This window comes from Lycorma delicatula, chromosome 10 (assembly GCF_047948215.1).
Source record: "Lycorma delicatula isolate Av1 chromosome 10, ASM4794821v1, whole genome shotgun sequence".
Classification (NCBI taxonomy): Eukaryota; Metazoa; Arthropoda; class Insecta; order Hemiptera; family Fulgoridae; genus Lycorma; species Lycorma delicatula.
The window spans coordinates 91,606,054-91,631,400 of record NC_134464.1 but is presented as its reverse complement, the minus strand read 5'-3'; the positions used below and the strand labels follow the sequence as shown (position 1 = coordinate 91,631,400).

At 30.3% G+C, this 25,347-nt stretch overlaps 1 protein-coding gene across 5 annotated transcripts in view; it reads left to right on the top strand.

Moving 5' to 3' along the window:
• The window catches only part of LOC142331061 (protein qui-1), an 889,030-nt gene that overhangs the window by 769,311 nt on the left and 94,372 nt on the right, over positions 1-25,347 (top strand). For all 5 annotated transcript variants that reach the window (XM_075376703.1, XM_075376704.1, XM_075376705.1 and 2 more), the window contains one exon: positions 18,948-19,087. In XM_075376703.1, the coding sequence (XP_075232818.1) occupies positions 18,948-19,087 (140 nt within the window). The remainder of the gene's footprint in view (positions 1-18,947; positions 19,088-25,347) is intronic.

Below are 25,347 nucleotides of genomic sequence, written 5' to 3'. Positions count from 1 at the left end.
GCGAGTCGATTGTTCAGTGGAACATTAATGGATGTTTTTCAAACATCCATGAGCTCCAACGCTTGGTACATGATGTAGACCCGATTTGTGTATGTCTGCAAGAAACACATTTCTGCCGAAATGAAAATTTTCAATTAAGAGGATATGATGTATTTCGGTGAAGTAGCCATATTAACATCAACTAGAGCTACCGCCGAAGCTGTTGATCTAAATACAAACCTACAAGCGGTCGCCATTAGAATAAAGTGTCCGCTTCAGGTCACTGTCTGCAGCAAATACTTGCCGAATTTTGATTGGAATGTGGATGACATAGCACGATTAATTTCTGAGCTTCCCTCACCTGTTTTACTGGTGGGTGATTTTAATGCTCATAATTCTTTATAGGAATCGGATCTAGTAGATCCCCGCGGAGGAAAGGTTCCTGATGAATTCAGATCTTATTCTTTTAAACGATGAGTCAGAACTTTTTTCAATGCCAGCGATGGATCGACGTCCTATATAGATCTTGCACTCATAATCGGATCGATAGCACCGAGGTAAACCTTCCATGTTTTAGATGATTTACATGGAAGCAATCATTTCCCGGTGCAAATTGTAATTGATGTTACAAGAATAACATACCCCATCTCTAAAAGATGGTTGTTTGATAAGGCAGATTGGACAAGCTTCACAGCTAGGACGATACTCCCCGAAACAACTGGAGTTATCGGAGCCGATGTCGACGCTATAACTAATGCGATACTTGACTCGGTATTCCCAAAACATCTAGGAAACTTACGAAGCGACCCGTTTCATGGTGAAACGATGAAATAAGTGAAGCTATAAAAAGAAAGAAAAGAGCGTATAACGCCTTTAAGAAACGTCTTACTATAGATAATCTTATTGCCTTTAAAAAATACAGGGCGTATACAAAACTATTCAAAAATACGATCCTGGCAGAAATACGTGTCATCCATTGACAGAACTACTACTGCGTCAGACGTTTGGAGGAACGCGATTTGTGGGCGTAAAAACTTTGCTCCAATAACTAGCCTTAAAGATGAGGATGAAATTAAGGACACTCGAAACGAAATTACACAGTTATTTTTTTCTAAAAAAGCAGAACTTGAAGGTCTACTAAATTTCAGTAGTGAGTATAATTACTCATACAATGTACCCTTTAAAATGGAAGAATTCGTGAAAGCGTTGGAGAAAGCAGGTGCCACAGCTGCCGGTCCGGATGAAATCCATTATAACATGATCAGGTAACTGAACACCACAGCAAAACGCAGATTACTAGAACTATGTAATCAAATATGGCGGGATGGAATGTACCCGCAGCAGTGGGAAAAACCACATGTTTTTCCAGTACCAAAGAAAAATAACAATTTAACGGATCCCAATAGCTACCGTCCTATTTCTTTGACGTGCGCTATGGGAAAAATACTTAAAAAAATGATTAATAATCGACTCGTTTGGCTTTTAGAAAAATGAAAACCTGATATCACCATATCAAGCAGGTTTTCGACAATACTATTCTACCACTGATCAAATGATCAACTAAGAGAACATTATATACAACAGCTTTATTACAAGGAAACATTGTTTCGAAGTCTTCTTTGGTCTTCAAAAGGCTTTCGATATGACCTGGCGACATGGAATAATACTCCAGATACATGAATGGGGCATTCGTGGCAATCTGCCAGTTTTACTCAGCAACTATATGAATAACCGTACTTTCCAAGTACGCGTCAACAATGAATATTCATCTGAAAGAATCTTGGAAAATGGCATACCACAAGGTTCGCCGTTGAGCGGTACCTTGTTTACGATCGCCATTAATAAATTGATATTAGCCATTCCAGTAGAAATCAGCGTCTATGTTGATGATTTTGCAATTGTGTATGCCAGCAACAAGACTGCTATGGTGAAATACAAATTACAACGAGCGATTAACGCTCTAAATGAAGTTGTAAGGAATAATGGATTCCAATTTTCACCAGAAAAAAACGTGCTGTGTAGACTTCTGTAGGAAGAGAATTCCTCACCAAACTTCTATTTTGACAATCAGCAACAATCCAATACAATATAAGGACAACGTGAGATTTTTAGGACTATATTGGATAAATCCCTTGTGGGGATTACATATACAGGACTTGAATGATAGATGCAAAAAAGCCCTAAATAATATAAACTGTTTATCGAACATCAATTGGGGCTCAGATAAAGAAATATTATTGAGACTATATAAGGCACAATCAAAACTAGACTGCGGATGTATTGTATATTCATCCGCTAGAAAGTCGCATTTAAGAAAGTTAGACGTAATTCATAATAGGGGGAATAAAATATGCGACAGGCACTTTCCGCACAAGTCCGGCGACTAGTTTAATGTCCGAAGCCGGAATAATGCCACTACATTATAGAAGAGAGATACTTTTGTTAAGATATGCAGCAAACATATGGGCTTTTCCTGCTCATATAAATAATAAACTTTTTAACAACCATCCTTTGGCTGCATTATATGAACATCGTGCTATCTATTCCAGACCAGCCGGAATTAGGTACCACGAATTATAAAGAAAACACAAAATTGTTATTCCAGAGATATTAGTAAATTCCACGAGAGAAATACCGCCATGGCTCTTGCCAGCGGTAATTACAAAGTTGGATCTCTCTCAGGAAGAAATAAAAAAGAAGCCAGCATGATCATCCAACAAGAATTTTTGGCAACCGTCAGTAGCGACGGTTGAATGACGGAAGAATGCCCTAATTGCAAACATCCTGTCCAATTTATACGTTCTAAATCAACGAGGACAGCGATGTATATTTGTATGGACTCCAGGGCATGCTGGTATTGCAGGTAATGAAAGAGCAGACGAAGCTGCCAGAAAGGCAACAGTCTGCGATGTTTTGGATTCAATTCCTGTAAGGGTGCAGATATCAAAAACTGTCTAACTAACATAATAAGAAACAAGTGGAATACTGATTGGGGGAGTTTAAATACAAAATTAAACCATGTCAAAACTTTTCCGTATAAATGGAAAAGCGATGTGAAGTTGACTCGCCGAGAACAAGTGGCTGTGACCAGGCATAGAATTGGTCACACACGAATAACAAATTCATATTTGTTAACCGGCGAAGAGAGACCAATGTGCGGTGTTTGTAATAAAACACTTACAATTAAGCATCTAATGGAAGAGTGTACCATATATGAGGACCTCAGAAAGAGGTTCCTGCTAAGAAATGATATTGCTGCTGATTTGGATAATGGAAATGAAGGAAAAATAGTTGCTTATTTACACGCCAGTGGACTTCTTAAAAGTCTGTAAAGTGAAAATTTAAAGCTGTGTTAAACAAACTCTAAGGGGTAGTTTCATATATATATATATAAGGGAGTCTTGAAGCGTGGCACGTATAGTGACGGGAGGTAGCCCTTTTGCCTAGCCCGCCCCGGCTCGCGTGCATGCAAGAGCAGGGAGTCGAAATGTGTTCAATGATGGCATGGTGAACCCTCAAGGGTGGACTGTGGGCGCAAGGCTATGGGTAAGTGCAATGCATGCCTGTAGCCAAGAAGTTCAGGACCGGGAAGGGCAGCCTCCCCACCGAGGGGCTTTTTGGCCGTCCTGAACAGATGGTTAGATTGCTCTTATGATGCTGCGTGGACCCTGATGGGTTATGTCCTACGGGACTGTTTATAGGGGGAAGATAACTGCCACGGCATCCTGAGGCGACTGATATGCTGCTTAACGGTTCTGGTCGCCCCGAGGGTGCTTAAATAAACAAATAAATGAGACAGGTAGAAGGAAATAATGGTATTGAAAGACTTATATTTTCTTTTCATGTTCTTTGAGAAATTATCTCAAATTTTAAGATCGGGGCCCGTTACACCCCATAAGTGTTTGTTTGTTTATTGTTGTGGTTTAATGTTTTTGTGTACTTTGTGCTTTTAAACAAAATGTAAGGGCTCTTTACACCCTTACGTATGACGACCCTGATGGTGATACTAACCTCTTTTTTAAGAATGTGACAAGGGCTAATGACCTTAGCAGTCGATGCCCGTAAAACAAAGAAAAAAAATAATCAATAAATTACCTACAAAAGATAAAATAAGGATAGCTTTTAAATAAAAGTAGTTAAATCATAAAATCCAGAATTCAATCCAGTTGACGACATTATAATGACCGCTAACATTAACATCCTTAACAACTAGTATTGCATTAATAAGACAAGTCTAAGGTTCATGCAATTCCATTTACTGCAAATACCTTTCCTGTTTACTACCCTGACATATTTATGAATGAATTTAATTCTGTCATTTCACATTGGCTGCCAATAACTCACCGAAAAACTTCCTGTATTCACCCACTGTCCACACTGAAATGCTTATGACATCACTTTGTACGTTGTTACTACACATTGACTGATAACGCCATCTTACAATCATGTCACAGCACCTGCTTATAATCGCTTCATACTCACTTCTTACTGACTTTATCCCTTGTTCTGAGCAGCCTTATATACCTAATCTGCAGAACCGGCCACATTCTTTAACTGTTGACGCATGAGAATTATCATCTGCGCCCTTACATTTTCACATAAATTCGTACTCTGGTCCGGTAATCCTTCTCATCAATAACTGTTGCAGGTTTGCCATTGACAATATTACAAGGAACAATTGTTAAACAAACTGTTAGCCTGAGAAAAGGGGATCCCTCTTGGATTCCTTTCATTGTTATTTTTTCATACTTTCTTCTTAATTGGCAGAAATCCGTTAACTAAATCCATTATACTGGTCTTGTTACAATATATAAATTTTATTATACATTTTCTCCACCTTTTGTTAAATGTCATTAAACATTTTCGCCAGCAATTAAAATTATTGCTGGCTATGAAGTATTTATTTCGAAAGCCATGCAGTAAGTGTCTCATATTTTTTTATGGACTGCATTTATAAGTTAGTTATACTTCTTTCCTTTGCATTAGAATCACTTAATTTCAATGAACATTAAGCTTCTAACTTAGATTCGAGTAATTTAAATTCTGTATCTTTCTAATTTCCTCACTGTCCATTTTTTCCTGCCATAAAGCATTACCTTTATAGTTGAATAAAACAAAGAAAAGTTTGAAAAAACCGAATTTTATTTAGAAACAGAATATTACTACTACATTGTCAGAAAAGTACATATTTAATTTAAACAAAATCCTTATTTATTGTTTTTTGGTGATGTGAAAAATTTGTAAAAACCAAATTTACTGTCAAAAACTGTAAAATATTTAATAATGTAATTTCAGAAATCAGATTAAATAACGGCAATTGTATATATTATAATATTTATAATATAATTATATATTATATAATTGTATATATATATATATGACAAAATTAAACAGAGCATATTAATGTAATGGAGATGAAAGTAGATTTACAAAGTACTGCTGGTTAGATTGGGGTTAAAATTCAGATTAGACGTTAATCGTACGACAGAGCAGCCTACCCTTGTTAAAGGGAAAGATGATTTCAATGACGGTATCAATGATGACGATAATGCTTACAGTGATTGTTACAGTGGTATGATGATAATGATCTTGACGGAAGAGACATTGCATTGAATTGAGTTTGAGTTACCGGTATGGAAATGGTTGTGGTTTCATGATTGTACTGATATAAAGGAATGAAAGGGAAGGAGAACCATCTGTCGATGCTAACAACTCATTCCTTTAACTAACCCCTGCATGCACTTTCTATCTTCAACCCCTTCATTACTGACTGTATCAATTAATAATTCTCCCAAGAGCATCGCAAACCTAAAGACAACCACAGTATTACTGCATCAATCCTTGTTCTCATCCTATCTCTCTAACCTCTCGCATTTTCATCCCACTTCAAAATACAATGCATATTTTACTGAATGAGGATAAGGTATGGCATAGAACATACTTATATATTCAGTTCTCTTGTAGGATTTTAAATGATGAAGGAAATGGTGTACCAACAAAGGAAATTTCTAATAAATATTAAAGTGTAAAAAATATGTATATATATTTATATATATATATATATATATATATATATATATATATATATATTTATAATATTAATTATATATCTATTATAAATTATGTACATATCATTTCTAATAGTAGATATACAATTCAAATGGAAAATTAGATGATTATTATTATTATTAAGTATTAAATGCAGGAATTTTTACCAACTGTAGCATCAGACTGGAAAGAAGTTATTTTATTAATGATATTGATACAACTCTTATTAGTAAACTAGGGATTGTTTTAGTACATTTGGAATTGTTTTATTAATTTTATATTTACATTTAATTAGCTATGCTACAAAATTGAGGAATTTTTTTTTTTCAATTTATTTTAATATGTTAATATGCATTGTTTGAATGTTTTTTGGGTTGAAACTAACATTTTTGGTTGTTCACCCAAAAAAAATAGTCATGACAACAAAATTAAAAGTAACAAATAAAAAAAAAAAAATTAAAATTACTTTTGTCATTTTGTTTTTATTCTCCTTCCAATAAATGTAACAATTTACAGAAATTGTCAACATTTTCAATCAAAATGTTAATCATATTTTTAAGATATGTAATTATCAGAGAATACTCAAAATTAAAATAAATGCTAATAAAAATAATTTAGAGGTTTGAATTTTGATATTCGAGACTACATTGTAAATGAAATTGAAAAAACTGTATTTCTCTTTGAGCTCTGCGTTAAAATTTTTCAGAGACCACTGCTACTGGGATCATAGAATTTTGTGTTGTTACAAGATATACGGCACTGGTTTTTGAACTGGGTTTTGAAACATCTTTGTTATCAAGCACACATTGAAGTGTGTGTGTGTGTGTGTGTATGTGTGTGTGGGTGTGTGTGTGTGTGTGTGTGTGCGTGTGTGTGTGTGTGTGCGCGTGTGTGTGTGTGTGTGTGTACAAACTGCATTTTGAAAAACAGTGATTCAATTACTGCAATATGTTTTAATTGATACGAATAGGATATTTCATAACTCTATTTGCATCAATAGAAGAGTACAGAAGGTTGTGGAACAGGGAACATTTATAATTTTGTTATTCAACATTCTAAAATAGTAAATTTCTCAGAAGTTGCTAGCCTGAGATATTATGGGATGAAAAACAGGGTACTGCAGCTAAAGAATTCCTTTCTCAGGACAATTCTTCAGTAACTCCAGTAAATATACTTAATTTTCTAATAATTATAATGAAAATTAATTTAATTATTAATAAAAAATAACCTTTTTTTTGGAAATCTTGGACCAAGCTGAGAAAAAGCAGGACATGCAGGAGAACATCTTAATTTCAATCTACAAGAATAAATGTAGAATGCAAACTGAATTTTTCACAGTTAAGTAGTAAATTAAAAGTATTTATTTGTGATTACTCATAATTATGAAGAATCTAAGAATCAAACAGTTATTAATATATGCTTGATTTTTAATTTCCTAGGAATCCTAGATAGTAATGGATGTATTGAAATTTATAAGGAATACTTAGCCAACTTTAGTGGGACATGTTATCCATTCTAATTATACGTGTTTTTTTAAAGTTTTGGCTGAAACAGCATAGCAGATTGATTAGTTCAGTGACTGACTGATAACAGACTGTTTGATGATAAAACTATTGCTATGAAATTTGTTAGTATTCCAGTTTCAATGAAGAGGTTGTTCTTAGTCATTTGTATTTGGGGCACAAAAAATTAACTCATGGATTCAAAATATCGGTTGATGTTGTTCCTTGAATAATTGTTTCATAAGTGCATCACATTCTACTTGGAGGGAGTATACATGTATAACATTTCATGAAAGAATTAACTCATAGAATTCATGGTTTTGGGTGGTGTGGGCAAAATGAAGAATTTTTTAATTCTTGAAATAATTTATCCAAGTTTTTTAATGCATTTTGTTACTTTTAATTTTTGTGAGAGTCATGTGTTAACTCCCTCCTTAATTACTTTCCATTCATATAACTAAATTATTGTTGTTTTTTTTTTGCTTTCTAGCTGAATGAATAATTCAGCTCATGCGCATTTGAAGCTTTGAAGCATGGGAATAAAAAATAAATTTTGTAGGATGAAAAATGTCAAGTCTGACCAGGATTTGAGCCTTCATAATTTACTACTAAACTTATTTTTTTGAGTGATGACCTATTCCAGTTTTATTACATCTATATTTTTGAGGTCCTTTATCTTCGACCTCAATTACAGCAGTGCTATGTACTCTCTGTGTGGGAGTTATATTATTTTTATTTTCATATTTTTTGTTTCTATTTGTTCTGATTTAAAAATTTGTTTCTCTTTCTTTTATGCCGTTTACACAATATTTCATAAATTCTTTCTATAGTTCACAACAGCATGACATTATACATTGTAGCTATTTTTCATTGTACAAGATACTGAGAATATTTTTCTTTTATTACTTTTAATCAGTTCATTTATTTATTTTATTTTAAAATGCTTTTAAAATAAAAATATTAAAAAGATAAATTTTGGATATCTTATTTATTATGTTAATATTAATAAGTTTTACTTTATTTAATAAAAATATTTTTAATTATAATATTGGAAATAAGTTTTTCAGCAGCTTTATGTTTAATTAATTAAAAATGCTCGTTGATGTAATTACTTATATATGTAATTTTTCTTTTTATTTGCACTCTTAAATGTTAAAAAACATTGTTACAAAAAAGGTACTATATTTATACAATATTAATGATTATGGCAATCCAAAGGAATTAATTACCTTTACTAGACATTAATTGGGGTAGTATTTACAAGGAAGTAAAACTCATCAGTTACATGAAACACTCATTTACTTAACGAAGAAACTAATTAACAGCAGCTTTGTACACTTGCATGTTACTAAGTAAAAGTGTAGATGTGTTCTTCATTGATTTTTAGTGTCATTTTATATATTTTGTTGTAATTTATTACAGCAGAAAAGAAATTATTAAAAGTTATTTTTTAATTAAAAATTACATTTGCCACATGGAACGTGTATCCTAACTAATGAAAATACCTTAAGAATATGTTCTACTAACACAGTAAAGAAAACTTTCTTTTTTTTAGTTAGTTACAATACCAAAACATTTAGCTCAAAGTTAAGAGTAAAAGAACAAATAGTGAACATTCAAATTGTATAAATATCATATAATAAAGCCGAAAGCTTCTTTATTTGTTATCTTTTGTTTTGTTCAAAACAAAAATTCTTTTTTGTTTGTTTTCATTTATTTGTTTCTTCTGACATCACATGAGAACCAACTGATTGCTTTGAAATTTGTAGGATACAGCTGTGTTATCCCAGGGAAGATTTTAAGCCATAGACCAAGGCCCTAGCCCCATTGGAGGTGAAGTTGTGAATTAAAGATATTCTTTAAAGAAAAGAAAGATTAATCTTTTTACTTCATTATTATATTTTTGTCATATGGCAACAGAAATAAGTTATGAATTCTTTGTCATCAAAGTTGTGTGTACCATAGTTACTACTATTTTGTCTATTGTAATTTAGTTTCTTTTTCAGATTTCTAAGAAATCTGAATACTCTAATTGTTATTTATCAGTATTATTCTCACAACCATGAAGGTAATGAATAACACAGGGTGCCAGTGCACAGAGCCCTCTGGCTAAATAGGAATGGTGGGCAAAGCGAGCTCTATGACCCTGGGGTAGGCCCGATATCCTCGGGAGGCCCTTGGGTCATCTCTGAAGTTTGCCTGGCCCAACATGGGCTTTAGTGATCCAGAAATGGTGCCCCCTGGCTAGATAGTCGAGTGACTGAAGAAAGCCCTAACCAGCTAGTATGTATGTATATATTTTTTTTTCTAAAATTGATCCTTTCAGGAATCATATTCCTCTACACTATATAAATTATATTAATCCAATCAACCCAAGCACAGAATTAATAAAATAAAATAAAACAGGATGACTCCTACCTTATTCCATAATCCAAGCAAGAGCACTTTCACAAATACCTTGCTTCATCAGTTGATCTATATAATTTTTCAAATTATTGGTTCCAAATTGCACATTAAAATTAAATACCCTATACTACATGAGATTTTAAATTGTTAAAAGATACCTTTCGATTAAATTAAAACAGAAATAAAACTAAAATTTTTTAAAGTAAAAAATGTTAAATTGTAGATTAAAATTGCGTGTATATAAAATATGAAGTCATTAATCAAATTAAATTAAAATCAATAATAAAAACAAAATAGAAATTCATGTAGACTAGCTAGCCAAAGTTATGTCATAACTTACGTATTATAATGCATTAAAATGGCAAAACTTTTATTATTTTTACTAAGGTACTTTCAAAAGTTAATTTTAAACGAACTTGAATCCAAACATCTCAGGAATGGTCAACCTAAGTCTGTACAAGATTTTCATTTACATTCATACATATCATCCACATTAATCCTCTGAAGTAATATCTTATGGTGGTTCCAGAGGCTAAACAGAAAAGAGAGAGAGGGCTAAACTGTAAAATACTATAAAAAAAATTTCTGAATGATAAATGAATTGTAAGTAATAAAATTTATCATACAAAAAAAAAATATTAGAATTTATATTACTCTTGAAAACAGATGTTGTAATAAAGAATAAGATTAAAAGTTACCTTCATATTAAAAATTTTATGTAAATAATCAAGATTTGTATTTCATATGCTGATAATTAACAACTGTTCAATTACTTATTTCTTTGTAATAATAAAAGCTTTTTATTCAAATTATTTTAGAACCAAATGTAGTAGAAAATACAGAGCATATTGGTCTTAAATGTTTTATCAGTTTTCTAATGAAATATACAGTTACAATTCATAAAGTACTTAAGCACTATACAGCATGTAGAGTAAACTACATTTAAATAAACATTTTGTTTTTTAATAACAAATTGAATTGTTATAGTGTTTCATATATATTTCATACACATAAGTTACATAAATTAGTTGGAAATTTAACTTTCTTCTATGTTTATTGGGGGATTTTTTTTTAATATTTTTGTCATTAAATTAATTAAAATTAAATTATGTAAACAATAATTGTTTTGAAATTTTAAATATCAACCTTTTTAATAAGCAGGAGGTTGCTTTTTCAAACCCTGCAGAATCTGTTACATCTTAACACTAACAGCTTCTTAATATTAACTCCTTACTACCACTCTATTGTTAGGTTCCAATTAATATTACATCCTATGGTTTGGCAATCCATAACTGTAAAAAGCTACAGGTACTCATCTGCAAACATGTGCAAAAATGTAAATAAATGTAGATGCAATCTTTGAATACATATAGAAATTCATGAACATACGGAATGGCTGGAAACAGTTGGAGAAAAGATAAGAGTAAGATAAACACATTACACTATTGCTTGGGCAATAAAGTGTGAAAATTATTCTTAATCCAGTTGTATATATACAGACTGACTTTGAATAGATGGATATAATTGACAGTAAATGGAGAGCAAACAGATAAAAAAGAACTTTGTCGATATGAAATCTGTGAAGTGTAGTTAAAAAAAGTTGTTTTCTTGCACTTTGATGCTTAATATGAAATAGTGCAAGTGGTAGCGTCTCACCTTTCATCTAGAGGTCCCGGGATTGAATCTCAGTCAGGCATGGCATTTTTCATACACTACAAAATTCCATTTCCATATCCCATGTACAACCTTCAAGCTTATGCGGTGATATAATCAAGCAAAAAAAAAAAAAATATGTTGATTTTTATTTCATACAGTGTCAATACAATATTTATAAGTTTTAATGTTTCAAAATAATAAAATAAATACCATAAAATGTTATTATTGTAATCATAGCAGGTACTGTTATCTATTAAATTTTAAAATATCACAAAGTTTAACTCTATAGTAAATTTTATCATAATCCACTCACTACATGTGATATCAAAAGTTAAACAATTATTATTATTACTAATAGATAAACTAAGCTATATTATTCTTGTGGACTTAAAGTTATTATGTTGATATAACTTTGAAAGTTTAAGATTTTGTTTACTTATGAAGAGAACAGTGAACTTATAGCAAAAGCTTTGTATTAAATATTTTACGCGATAATGAAGTTTTTCATTATACAGTTCTTTGTATCAGGGCCATAATTCATTAGAAAATTCATTAAAAATTGTTTGTTAAGACATTACAGTTACATGTAGTGAAAAGTATATCCTAGGATCAAGTAATTATTCTCATTTCATTTGAATAAATCTGTATAATTTTACACGTATAATTTGGGCATCCGTTACAATGTAAACATTTATTCGATTGTACTATACTTTATGAATAAGTGCTTAGGTATTCATTTTATTCTTACAGTAATTAAGTATTTAATTAGTAATTAAATTAAATAAAATCAGTACTTACATTAAAGTGTATATTAGATCAAATTTTAGTTGATGAAAACAATACATCTAGCAAAAAAAAAAATTGTATTCTATTGTTAAGTATATATTTGACAATGGCATAAATTCTGATGCCATCATATTAGCTATTTGGTCTTATATTTGCAGACCATAACATTCAATGTTATGACACAAAGTATATTTGCTTACCAGTTAATGCAAGTTAATGTTAAAAAGATTTCATTTATTTTTGTAACATAGTATGCGTACAATAAGACAAACCACAATAGTTATCTCAATATGAGTGCTTCTGTTTGCATCATCCTAGAAAGAGTTAGCCTTCTCTTTTAATGTATATACATAATTTTTGCAAAGTGCTTTGGATTTATGGAAGTATAATGATGAAACTTTTGGTCAATAAAACATTTAAACCATTGACAATAATTTAGTCTTCTGGTCTGATCTGTAGGTTTCAGTTCTTGAACACACATTACTTTGTAGAGGAAAAGTTTCAGTTATTTTCTTACAGCTTTATGTGCAGTAGCAAGTTCAGTATCTTGCTGTTGTGCTAACTTACCCATTGACTTCGATGGACTTTTGGCCATAGCATCTGAAATATCAAGCAGCTTCTGTTCGTTTAATTTAGGTGGTCTTCCACTTCAATCAACATATTCAACAGATCCTGTTGCCCAACATTTTTCGATAAGAATTCAAATTGCATTTAAGGTGAGGAACAGAATAGTTGGAAACTTTTCAGAAAGCTTGTGTTTCACTAAATCAGTATACTTCTCACCTTCACAAAAGATGTCTTCAACAAGAAAATGTGTTTCTCTACCAAAAGAACCATTACATTTCTCACAGTTATACGATTATGTTAAAACCACAGTATACGATTATGTTATGATTTAATAATTTTTATAAACCACAAACATTAAAAATTACCAAATAAAATCATTACTTATAAAGGCAATTTATAGACTTCAATACCATATAATTTTTATTTTTTAATTTATTATTAATAAACTGTAATTTGATGTTATTTTATAGTAATATTGCATGTTATGCACATTAGAATGATTTTAAAACAATATAATAAAAGTCATTATGAAAAGAATTAACTAAATTATATTTAATGTTATGCAATTAATTAATAGTGTCTCTGAAAATAACAATAAATACTGTATAATAAATAATTAAATTAAGATTTTTTAAAAGATTATTGAACATCATTTAAAAAAATTTTTTTTTAGTGATCTGTTTGTCATGAGATAATTTTTTATTAGCATTCATCAGATTCATGCAAAACAAAATTAAGTTCACTAAACTGCCAATACGTTACTCATACATTATACTTGATGACTAATGTGTAAAAGATGGTTTAAATTACTATTTCCAAGTATTTATTTTTCAAACTTGATGATAAATAATCTTTTATTTTAGAATCTGTTGCACTAAATGCATGAATAATTGTTCGGCTTATCACAAGCCAGCATGCTTATATGCTTATTTACAAGCATTACCAATTAAAAGAATGTAATGTAATCTAATTGTCAAAATTTTAATGAATAACTTTCCGGTTATAGTATCAACATAATGATATGAGTCAAACTATTTTTTTTAATATTTTTAATACTACTCGTAATTGCATAAAATGAAACTAATTCTTAATTCATAATTTCTAAAAACAAAACTGACAATGACACTGATACTTTAGAATGATAATAATAAAACCTACTCTTTTTTTAGTTTTACTTATATACCTCTTTTAAGTTTTACTTATAAAGCTACCTCTTACAGATTATTATTTAGTCTGAAATTAATATTACTATATGTTAAAAATGTGAAACAGTTAATATGAAGTATAGAAAACAATAGTATATTTGCTCAGTTATAATTTGAAAATCCCTCTTTACATGCTACAAGTAAAATTTGCAGCACTTTCAGAGTTCACTCCATCTTCAGCAGTCAAAAATATAAATTACACATCAATAAATTAAAACATGTATTGAACCTCTATGAGCTGACTCATTATCATGACATAGTAGATAAGAGGTTTTGATGTATTTACATAGTATGTACATATTGATAAAATTTATATTAATTTAATTATAATTAATAATGTGTAATCTATATTTTAGACTGCTGAAAGCGAAGTGACATTTTGAAAGCTCAACAGTTATGTAACTGTTCTTACCTTTTTATTCTGACTGTATCTGGTGGTTATATTATTATTGTTTAAATTATTATAAAATATGATACAGCTGGGAAATGGAAAAAAAAATCATTCTAGACTTTCTTCACGTTAATATTTAAGAAATTAAATATTTTGTAACACTAAAAATTATTTCATTTTGTTCAAACGTAATCTCAAACTCCAATTGTCAACAATTGTGTTATTACTAAAGCAATTCTACTGTACTCACAGAAGCATGTCATTAAATTAATTAGAGAATTCAGTACATAACTTGTTCTGTACAGTATACATACACTGTTACGACTCCAAACAGTAGTTGAGGCAACCAAAAGTTACAACAATGCATTGTAACTGACAGTACAATTTAAAGACAATAGTAACTAATTGCACTACTGTATAAATGTATGCTTTATTAAATCTGACATTAAATAATTGATTATATGTTCCGTTTCACAGTTTTTTTATTCCTTTACTTATTTTTTTTTAATATTGTGATAGTGGAAAATACACATTTTACAAACATATAAGCTGAAATAAAAAATATTAATTAAATTTTTTTTACTAATTTTAGAATCCAAGAAAATGTATTAAACAATCAATTATTAAAAATTAACCAAACTTTCAATTACTCAAAAACCTTTCATTGTTGTCCATCACTATTAAATTACATCAACATACGAGGTCTGTAAATAAAGTAGTGAATGATTCAGAGAAACTTTTTATTTACAATCCAATTATGAATGGACTTACCTTCAAAACAGTTCCCTTGGGAAGCTGCACAACATTTCAAATGGTTTACCCACTCTTCATAGCAGTGCTGGAACTCAGAAACAGGAATATCCTTCAGCTGTCAGTTAAATTCTTTTTATGTTTTCTACAGTTCCAAAATGGTGACCTTTGAGGTGTTTTTTAAACTTGTCCGGAAAAAGTCGCAGGCAGGGTAATAAGGTCAAGTCAAGTCAGGTTAATAAGGTGGTTGAGGAACTGCAGGAATATTTTTCTTTGCCAAAAAGTTAATTTAGAGTGCAGTGTGACATGACAATGCACTTGTCACACTGCACTTGGCACACTGCATCATGATGCAGTATTCAGTTGTCTTTGATGGCTGGTCTCATGTAGGCAACTCTTTTCCACAGTCTTTCAAGAATTTCTCAGTAAACATATTGATTTACAGTCTGTCATGTAGGCAAAAACTCATTATGAACTATGTCATTACTATCAAAGAAACAAATTAGCATGGTTTTGATTTTTGATTTGCTCATTTTTGCTATTTTGGGACGTGGTGAGTTTCAAATGTGCCACTCCTTGCCCTGTCGTTTTGTTTCTGTGTTCTACTTAAATATCCAAGCTTCATCACCAGTAATACGATTTTTTAGAGAATCAGGATCAGTTTCAATTTGCCCTAGAAGATTGCAGCACACTTCCACCCTGTTGTTTTTCTGTTCAACACTGAGGTTTTTTGGGACCAATTTTGCACAAACTTTTTTCATGTCCAATTCATTTGTCAAAATTTGATGGACTGTGGTATGGTTCAAATTCAGTTGTACTCCAATCATTCTGACAGTTAATCACCGGTTGTACCGTATCAACACTCTGATTTGTTAAGTTAATATTTATTCGTTAAGTAACATTTATGTCACTTTTTAATGTTAACGGTCTTCCAGAGTGTGGATCGTCCGCAACTGATTCCCGGCCATCTGAAAATGCTTTCACCTAAAAATTTGAGCTTATGACAGAACATAATCTCCATAAACCCTTTTCAATTTTGAAAAAGTTTCTCACAGAGTTTAACACAACTTGATTGCGTAATGTTGCTCGTAATTAGTATCACTCATTTTTGTAACGCATGGAAAAAACTCGTTTCACGAAAAGTTTGTTTATGTCTCACATGACAACAATAGACTAAAAATATTAGTACCGAATATAAATCAGGTGTTCATATAACCATATGTTTACTAGTAACTTTACAGTGTTGCCACTTTGGCTGCCAATAAAAACTAGTCTCATTACTTTATTTGTAGATCTCGTATTTACTTAAGAGAAATTATATGATACTGGTGTAGTCCTGAAACTGAAAGAGCTAAAACAAACTAGTAGTATTCATTTCATCATTGCCTGATGTAGTAATCTGAAAAAAGTTTCTTTACTTTCATTTTGCAAAGAAAGTGAACATTTTTTTTAATTATATCGCATTAAAATTCTGAAAAAAGGAGGATTAAATTTAAAGCATAAAAAAAGTAATAATTTCTATAGAATTTTTGTATTTTTTTATATCTTTTGAGTAGAGCAAAGTATGACAATTTTTTTACAATTTCTTTTAACCATTAATGATTAAGCGTATATGGATTGATCTTCATTAAAAGTATTTTACATATTTGGCAGGAAAATTGGCAAGAATTATAAGTCTGATTTGTTTTACAAGATAACATTTTTTTTGTTTTTCAATTTTGTAAAAGTATTTTTTTTTTTTCTAGAATGGAAAGCTAGATAGTATTGTCATATCAAGTAAAAATTAGGGAAGGGAAATATTAATGTTACAGTATGTTCTTGGATAGTTATCAATACTTTTTCAGGCATGTGAAGTTATCATTATGCCAAGATTATTAATAAATAAACTAAAATAAATTAGTTTTTGTAATTTTTATGATTTAAATTTTTTTATTATAAATAAAAATTAACTTAAGAAATTTTTTTGTTATCTTTGAAGTATAATCTAATTTTATTTAGATGTTTTCGAAAAGAAACTTTTTGAAAACTAACAATACATATAGATGAAAGCGGAAAAAAGTCATTGAAAACTTTAGATTGTTATAAACTTCAAGAACTCAAATGACATCATCCTCTTATCTGTCATCAACTTATGCTTGCTCTTGCTGTTTTCTATCCTTTTGTTTCTATCTCTTTTTCCATCTACCACTTTCTTTCTTTCATTCAACTTTTCTGTACTTTGTATTTTGTTTTATCTCATTTTATACCTTAACATCCTATTTCTATTAAAATAAATTAGAAAACTAATTCAGAATTCACACGTATATGATATACTCTATGATTATTACACAATTATCATTTTCTAGCCATAATTCTGTACAAAAAAAAAAGTTAATTTAAAAGAAAACCTCAAACTCTAATTAGTGAAGCAGAATTTTTCAAAATTAATGTAGTTTAACTGATTAATTTTGAAAATTTTATGCATTTTTTTTTCATGAAATATTTTACTCGTTAAAATAATGTAATAATTTTTATATGTAAATTCAAATTTTATTTTCTATGTTTTATTAGGAAAGAAATTATATAATACCTATAATTCTAATTCTAATTCTAATAATTTTTTTTTTTTTTTTTTTTTTTTTTTTTTTTTTTTTTTTTTCTCTGATGAAGATTTTCTTTGCTTAGCTGAAATTCTCACAAGTAAAAACTAATGTTATTTGTTAAATTTTGTCTTATATTAGTTATAATTTCATTTTACTTATAAATAAATTAAAAATAAATGTGCCTTCACTTATTCAGAAGGCACTTATTTGGAATATAATTGCAGTCACCAACTATTTTTGGTTACAATTATTTTTTTATTATACATTGAAGGAAAGGTAATCAAACATATCTTCTTTCAACCTGATTCTTCCTCTATTTAACCCTGGAATGTCTCAAGAAGTAGATTTTTAAAAAAAGAAGTAGATTTTTTTGTACAGACAAAATAAGATTTCTTACAACAATTCTGAGGGAAAATAATGGATGGAAATATAAAAAATAATTGCTGTAAGAGACACATGTAACCATTTTAATTAATAAAAACCCTAATTTTAGTGTACTGAAATGTTCAATTTGTGCTCAGATAATGAATTTTCTGAAAATCACCAATTTAATATAAAATTTCTACTGCCGGGGTCTGATTAATTGAGAATGACAACAAACTACGTAAATTTTATATTAAATTTCAAAAAAATGTGAATACTAAGTATAAACTCGGAGTTTAAAAATAATTTCTTGACAATTTTCACTTCTGCCCAGCCCAATATTATATTATAATTTATATTATATTTATTTCTAAATCATATTGATGTAAAGAGTTAATCATAATCTTTCAGAATCATTTATTGCTAGTTATTCCTTAATAATATTTCCGACTATCATTCTGCTATTGGGATGAAATTTACAAATCATCCTGGTCTGGTAATCAGCAGGTGTAACAAGACAAAGGAATACTCATTATACAAAAAAGTGACATACTATAACTCCAAACTAGACACAAATTTTCCCAGGTGTCTGGAAATTTCCAGGCTACAAAACAAATAAATATTTCTACTACAATTGTGATTTCTACTAAGTTTACTTAAATTAATCATTTAAGTTATCATAATTTCTTTGAGAAAAATGATTTGATTACAGGGACTTAAAAGGAGATGACTGGTCAAAGAAATGTAAATCAGTGCTCAACATTCTAAAAGAAACTACAGCTGATTTGGGAGAAAATTTGCCTGTTCAGTCGCAAAAATCAGCCATCGAACATGAATTTTATGTGGCATCACGTAAGTATATCTTAGTAGCATTAATCTATTTTTAAATTATTTGTATAAAATGAAGGGAAATGATCGTTGTCTTTAACTCGTTAGATTTTATTTTTTAACTTGCTACTTACATCAAATTAAAAATATTACATTTCGAAAAATGTCATGTGCCTTCATTAATGATTATTCCTTCCCTTGAAGATAGTGTACCACATTTTGGGAATCACAATATAAAGTAAAAAATAGTTTATAGAACATTCTTTTTTTTAGTTCTTAACTTTATTTTATTTTTACATTGAGAACATACCCATCTGTATGTCAAATTTCTGTTCATTGATTAATTTTGACCAAATTCAAGCTAAGTATTCAGAAAACATTGTCACTGTATTGACTGAATAGCAGTGGTATAAAAACCTGAGAAGATAAGCATTCAAATCCAGTAATGTAATTGTACTTCTAACTTGATTTGAGATTTGGTCAGAGTTAATTAGTAATAAGCTATAATGATTCATTCATCGAATGAAATTCTGATAATATGTAGGAGTGCACTCATAAATTTTCCAGTATCAAAATGTTAGCAGACCCCCAAGAATATGGTCCATATCCTCAGACAGCTGGCTACATTTTACGTATATTTGAAAAAATGCATATTCATTTCAATGTTTACATTGTGAAGAAGCAAACATTATCTTTTTCATATCAAATGCTTTACTTTTTTTTGTGAATTACATTTTTGATGATTAATTTTATCACTGGAATATCCAAAAGCAAGCACCATTTTCATGCAGTTTGGTTTTTATAATTTAAGTTATACTTTTTATGTTAAAATGTAAACCAAACTTTCAGTCAAAAGAAAATATATGTGAAAGGACAGTTTTTTTATGTCAGTAATGCACTGTAGCATTAGTGCAACCTTGACAACACATCTACAGTAGTCTTGTTCTCTTTGTTATAAATTATTGAGCAAGAATTTTATTTCTGTAAACCAAATCCTAGGAAATTCAAAACACTTTCAGAGAAATAGTAAATATGATTAATATTACTTCAAATTAAAACAAATTAAAAGTGTTACCAAAATGTAATATTGACAATATTTACTTGCTGATCTCCATCAAGGAGTGGTAGCATCCCTGTCTTTTATCCAAAAGGTTCATGGTTCAAATATTTCTCAGAAATGGCATTTCTCACCTAAATACAAAATTTCAACCCAAAATATATATATATATATATATATAAAGTAACCTTAGCAGGGAAATAGGGTAGTTTTTTATAAATATATACCCATGAATATTAATAAAGAATACATGGGCATAAGCCTGTAGTTTCTAGCATGATAAAATAATTATATACTAGTATTCAAGCTAAGCTATGACAAATCCAGTTTTATTAGAAAAGGAATTTGACAACTGAATTAGATTTGATTATTTAAGAAATTTTACAAGAAAAGTTTTCTGAATTACATTTCATCTTCTCTCGTTTTTATAGTTTTCTTTCTTAATGTTTATAATTTTTGTAATAATCTTTTAATGCTGAATTATTGTGTAATGATATATCATTCTGGTATCATTCTGATATCATTCTGGTGTTCAAAATAATTCTACATGAAAATTTAAAAATAGAGGTAGGAAAACTTAAGCAAAGATATACAATGAATATTTAGTAAAAAAAAAAGCTGGCAACACAGTTGTAGGACTTACCTGTCACATGGCTAAAGCTGTGTTCCAGGGAAGTTCTACAACTATAGGTGGTTTCTGATGCATGGCTTACACACATAGTTTAATTTAAAATATTTATCATTTTATTTAGATATAATATTTTTCTGTTTATTTAATTCAATGATTCTAACTAAAGTGCGTGGGCATACTGTATTTAATTCACGCGGGTGTGGTAGTACTAGCGGTGACAGTCGGCACTAACTGAACTAATGTAATTTCACAACTTGGCATGGAACAAATTTGGCTTTTACGGTTGGCAGATTGGTGTACCTGCAAGGCTCAATGCACTAGGTACCAAGTCAACTCAGCCTTCAGGTTCGAGACCCAGCCAGTCCAAGTTACTTTTTTATACTTTAAATATTATTAATTTATTCTACCACTCATCTGTGATGTCAAAACATTGCAGACAACTACAACAGCCTTTTTTGGGGTGGGGGTGCGATTTTGATATTTTTTAATTATTAACAAAAGTTCCCAAGAAAAATAACCTTAATTAGGTGAAATGTCAAGCTACTGAGGGTGACCTTGCTCTACAGCCTCACCCGTAGATCTTTTATGTTGAAAATTTAGTGACATCAATGCCCCATATATAGTGGTAATCTGACCAAAGTTTGGCCAAAATCGGTCCAGTAGTTCTGTAAATATATATGGTGATTTAGAGGCCAACGCCAAACACACACACATACATACATACATATGAACATTAACGTCTGGAAAATTTCAATTTGGTTTTTGGGTTCCTTAAGTGTCAAAACATCAAGATCCAGTGAAAACCGCACATCCCAAACTCGACTGATTACAATAATTTCTCTTCTAGAATTATAGTTCTGCTATAGCGCTATCTAGACAGGAAAGTAAAAATTATAATAATGTGTATTCTTGCTTTCTAAAGAGTCTAAATTGATGGTCAATACTAATCTGATTACATAGTTTCAGTTAACTTTTTATATTATAATCAATATGAAAATTTTTTTTTTTTTTTTTATGTTCTTATGAATAACATTTTTATATGAAATGTTTTTTTCTTTATGTTCTTATGAATAACATTTTTTTAATTATCTGAATTGCTTAATTAGTTCTATTAGCAATGAATGATTACGTCTTCTAAACTGATAATCATAGATTAATTTTTGTGACCTTGATTTTCATGGAAGTTAAAATTTCCTTCTACATTTTCCAGATTGTCAAAAAGTATTATGACAAAAAAATAATTTTGTGAAATTGATATTTTCTTGAAAATTTTGAAAATTAAATTTAATGTCTTTAAATAAAGCAAAATAATTAGGAGTGTATTTTATAAATTAGTCCTCCCTCTATGAGGTCAAAGACCTTGCCGTTGGTGAGGGGGCTTGAGTGCTCAGTGATGCAGAGTAGCTGGACCAAAGGTGCAACCATATCAGAGAGGTATCTGTTGAGAGCCAGACTAAGGAATGATTCCTGAAAGAGGGCAGCAGCTCTTTCAGTAGTTGTTAAGGGCGTAAGTCAGGACGACTTAAACGGCCATATCAACATCACTCAGTCCTCAGTACTGCGCAGCTGAAAGCAATGGAAAACTACAACTGCTTTTTTTCCCAATAAAATGTAGCTCTACATTTTCATATAGCAATGATGAAAGCCTTCCTTGATAAAATATTCCACAGATAAACTAGTCCCCCATTCGGATCTTCAGGTGGGGACTACTAAGGAAGGGGTCACCAGAAAATTAAAAAATAACGAGTCAGAACGTAGAATGTTAGAAGTTTAAAAAAGGTTGGTAGGTTAGAAAATTTAAAGAGGGAAATGGATAGGATAAATGTAGATGTAGTAGGAATTAGTGAGGTTTGGTGGGAAGAGGAAAATGATTTTGGTCAGGTGATTTTAGAATAATTAATTCAGCTTCAAATAATGGACAGGCAGGAGTAGGTTTCGTAATGAACAAGAAGATAGGGAAGAGAGTAGAGTATTTCAAAATGCATAGTGATAGAATCATTGTAATAAGGATAAAATCAAAACCTAAACCGACAATGATTGTTAACTTCTATATGCTTACAAGCGCCCATGATGATGATGAGTTAGAGGGTGTATACGAAGAAATTGATGAAGCAATAAACACATAAAAGGAGATGAAAATTTAATAATAGTTGGAGATTGGAATGCAAACATTGGAAAAGGCAAGGAAGGAAATATAGTGGGCTGTTCATTTCTCTTTCTACTTCTGAACACTTTTCTTTAATCCACTCTTTTTTCGCTAGTTTGCAGTTCCTATTTATGGTATTTCTTAATTGTCTATAATTCCGTTTACTTTCTTCATCACCAGCATTCTTATATTTCCTACGTTCATCCATCAGCTGTAATATATTGTCTGAAACCCAAGGTTTTCTACCAGTTCTCTTTAGATAGAGGAAGAAGAGGAAGTTGAAAAGGATGAAATGAGAGAAACAATACTGAGATGTGAATTTAAGAGAGCATTAAAAGATTTAAATGGCAGAAAGGCTCCTGGAATAGACAGAATACCTGTAGAATTACTGCACAGTGCAGGTCAGGAAGTGATTGATAGATTATACAAACTGGTGTTTCATATTTATGAAAAAGGGGAAGTTCTGTCAGACTTTAAAAAAAGCGTTATAGTTATGATACCAAAGAAAGCAGAAGAAGATAAATGTGAAGAATACAGAACAATTAGTTTATATAGTCATGCATCAAAAATCTTAACTAGAATTCTATACAGAAGAATTGAGAAGAGAGTGGAAGAAGTGTTAGGAAAAGACCAATTTAGTTTCAGGAAAAGTATAGGGACAGGGGAAGCAATTTTAGGCCTCTGATTAATAGTAGAAGGAAGATTAAAGAAAAACAAACCAACAAACTTGGCATTTATAGACCTAGGAAAAGCATTCGATAACACGGACTGGAATAAAATGTTTAGCATTTCAAAAAAAATTAGGGTTCAAATACAGAGATAGAAAAACGATTGCTAAATTTACAGGAACCAAACAGCAACAGTAATAATTGAAGAACATAAGAAAGAAGCCGTAATAAGAAAGGGAGACCGACAAGGATGTTCCCTATCCCAGTTACTTTTTAATCTTTACATGGAACTAGCAGTTAATGATGTTAAAGAACAATTTAGATTCAGAGTAACAGTACAAGGTGAAAAGATAAAGATGCTACGATTTGCTGATGATATAGTAATTCTAGCCGAGAGTAAAAAGGATTTAGAAGAAACAATGAACGGCATAGATGAAGTCCTACGCAAGAACTATCGCATGAAAATAAACAAGAACAAAACAAAAGTAATGAAATGTAGTAGAAATAACAAAGATGGACCACTGAATGTGAAAATAGGAGGAGAAAAGATTATGGAGGTAGAAGAATTTTGTTATTTGGGAAGTAAAATTACTAAAGATGGACGAAGCAGGAGCGATATAAAATGCCGAATAGCACAAGCTAAACGAGCCTTCAGTAAGAAATATAATTTGTTTACATCAAAAATTAATTTAAATGACGGGAAACGATTTTTGAAAGTACATGTTTCGAGTGTCGCTTTATATGGAAGTGAATCTTGGACAATTGGACTACCTGAGAAGAAAAGATTGTGGTGCTATAGGAGAATGTTAAAAATCGGATGGGTGGATAAAGTGACAAATGAAGAGGTGTTGCGGTAAATAGATGAAGAAAGAAGCATTTGGAAAAATATAGCTAAAAGAAGAGACAAACTTATAGACCACATATTAAGGCATCCTGGAATAGTCGCTTTAATATTGGAGGGACAGGTAGAATGAAAAAATTGTGTAGGCAGGCAACGTTTGGAATATAAAAAACAAATTGTTAGGGATGTAGAATGTAGGGGGTATACTGAAATGAAATGACTAGCACTAGACAGGGAATCTTGGAGAGCTGTATCAAACCACTCAAATGACTGAAGACAAAAAAAAAATAATATATTATTCCAGATTTCTACAATAATTTTTATTTTTTAAACATAATTTATTTTCACTAAGTTAAAAATTGTTCATTATCACGAAATAATTTATTATATATATATATAAATATATATATATATATATATATATATATATATATATAGAAAAAAAATATATATATATATATGTGTGTGTGTGTGTGTGTGTGTTTTATGGGAATAGCATCTTATCTTTTTGCAAAAGCATGAGCACAGATTTACATCACACTTCTTGATTGATAGCTATGTTCATCTGTCTAAGAATAAATAGATAGATTTATATTGTATATGAAGTGTGTATATGTTCTTTTTGTATGATAGAGAAAGAAAAAGGTAGTGATTGAATGATAAAGAGGGATGTGTAGGAGATGTGTTCAAGATTGTTTTTGTTGCTCATGCTACTTTACTGCACATAAAATTAGTAGCTTACACGAAAGATTTATTGAAATATTACCTTAATCAATCTTAATATGCATAAGCAACATTCATTCAGGCATATCAGTGAAAAACATAAAAAATAATTTCATCAAACAAAATTAAATGAGATCAGAATTTTTTATAAATATTCCATACTTTTGTTTGTTATTTTAAGATAAATAATGTAATTGTTATGATAACAATGTTTGAAC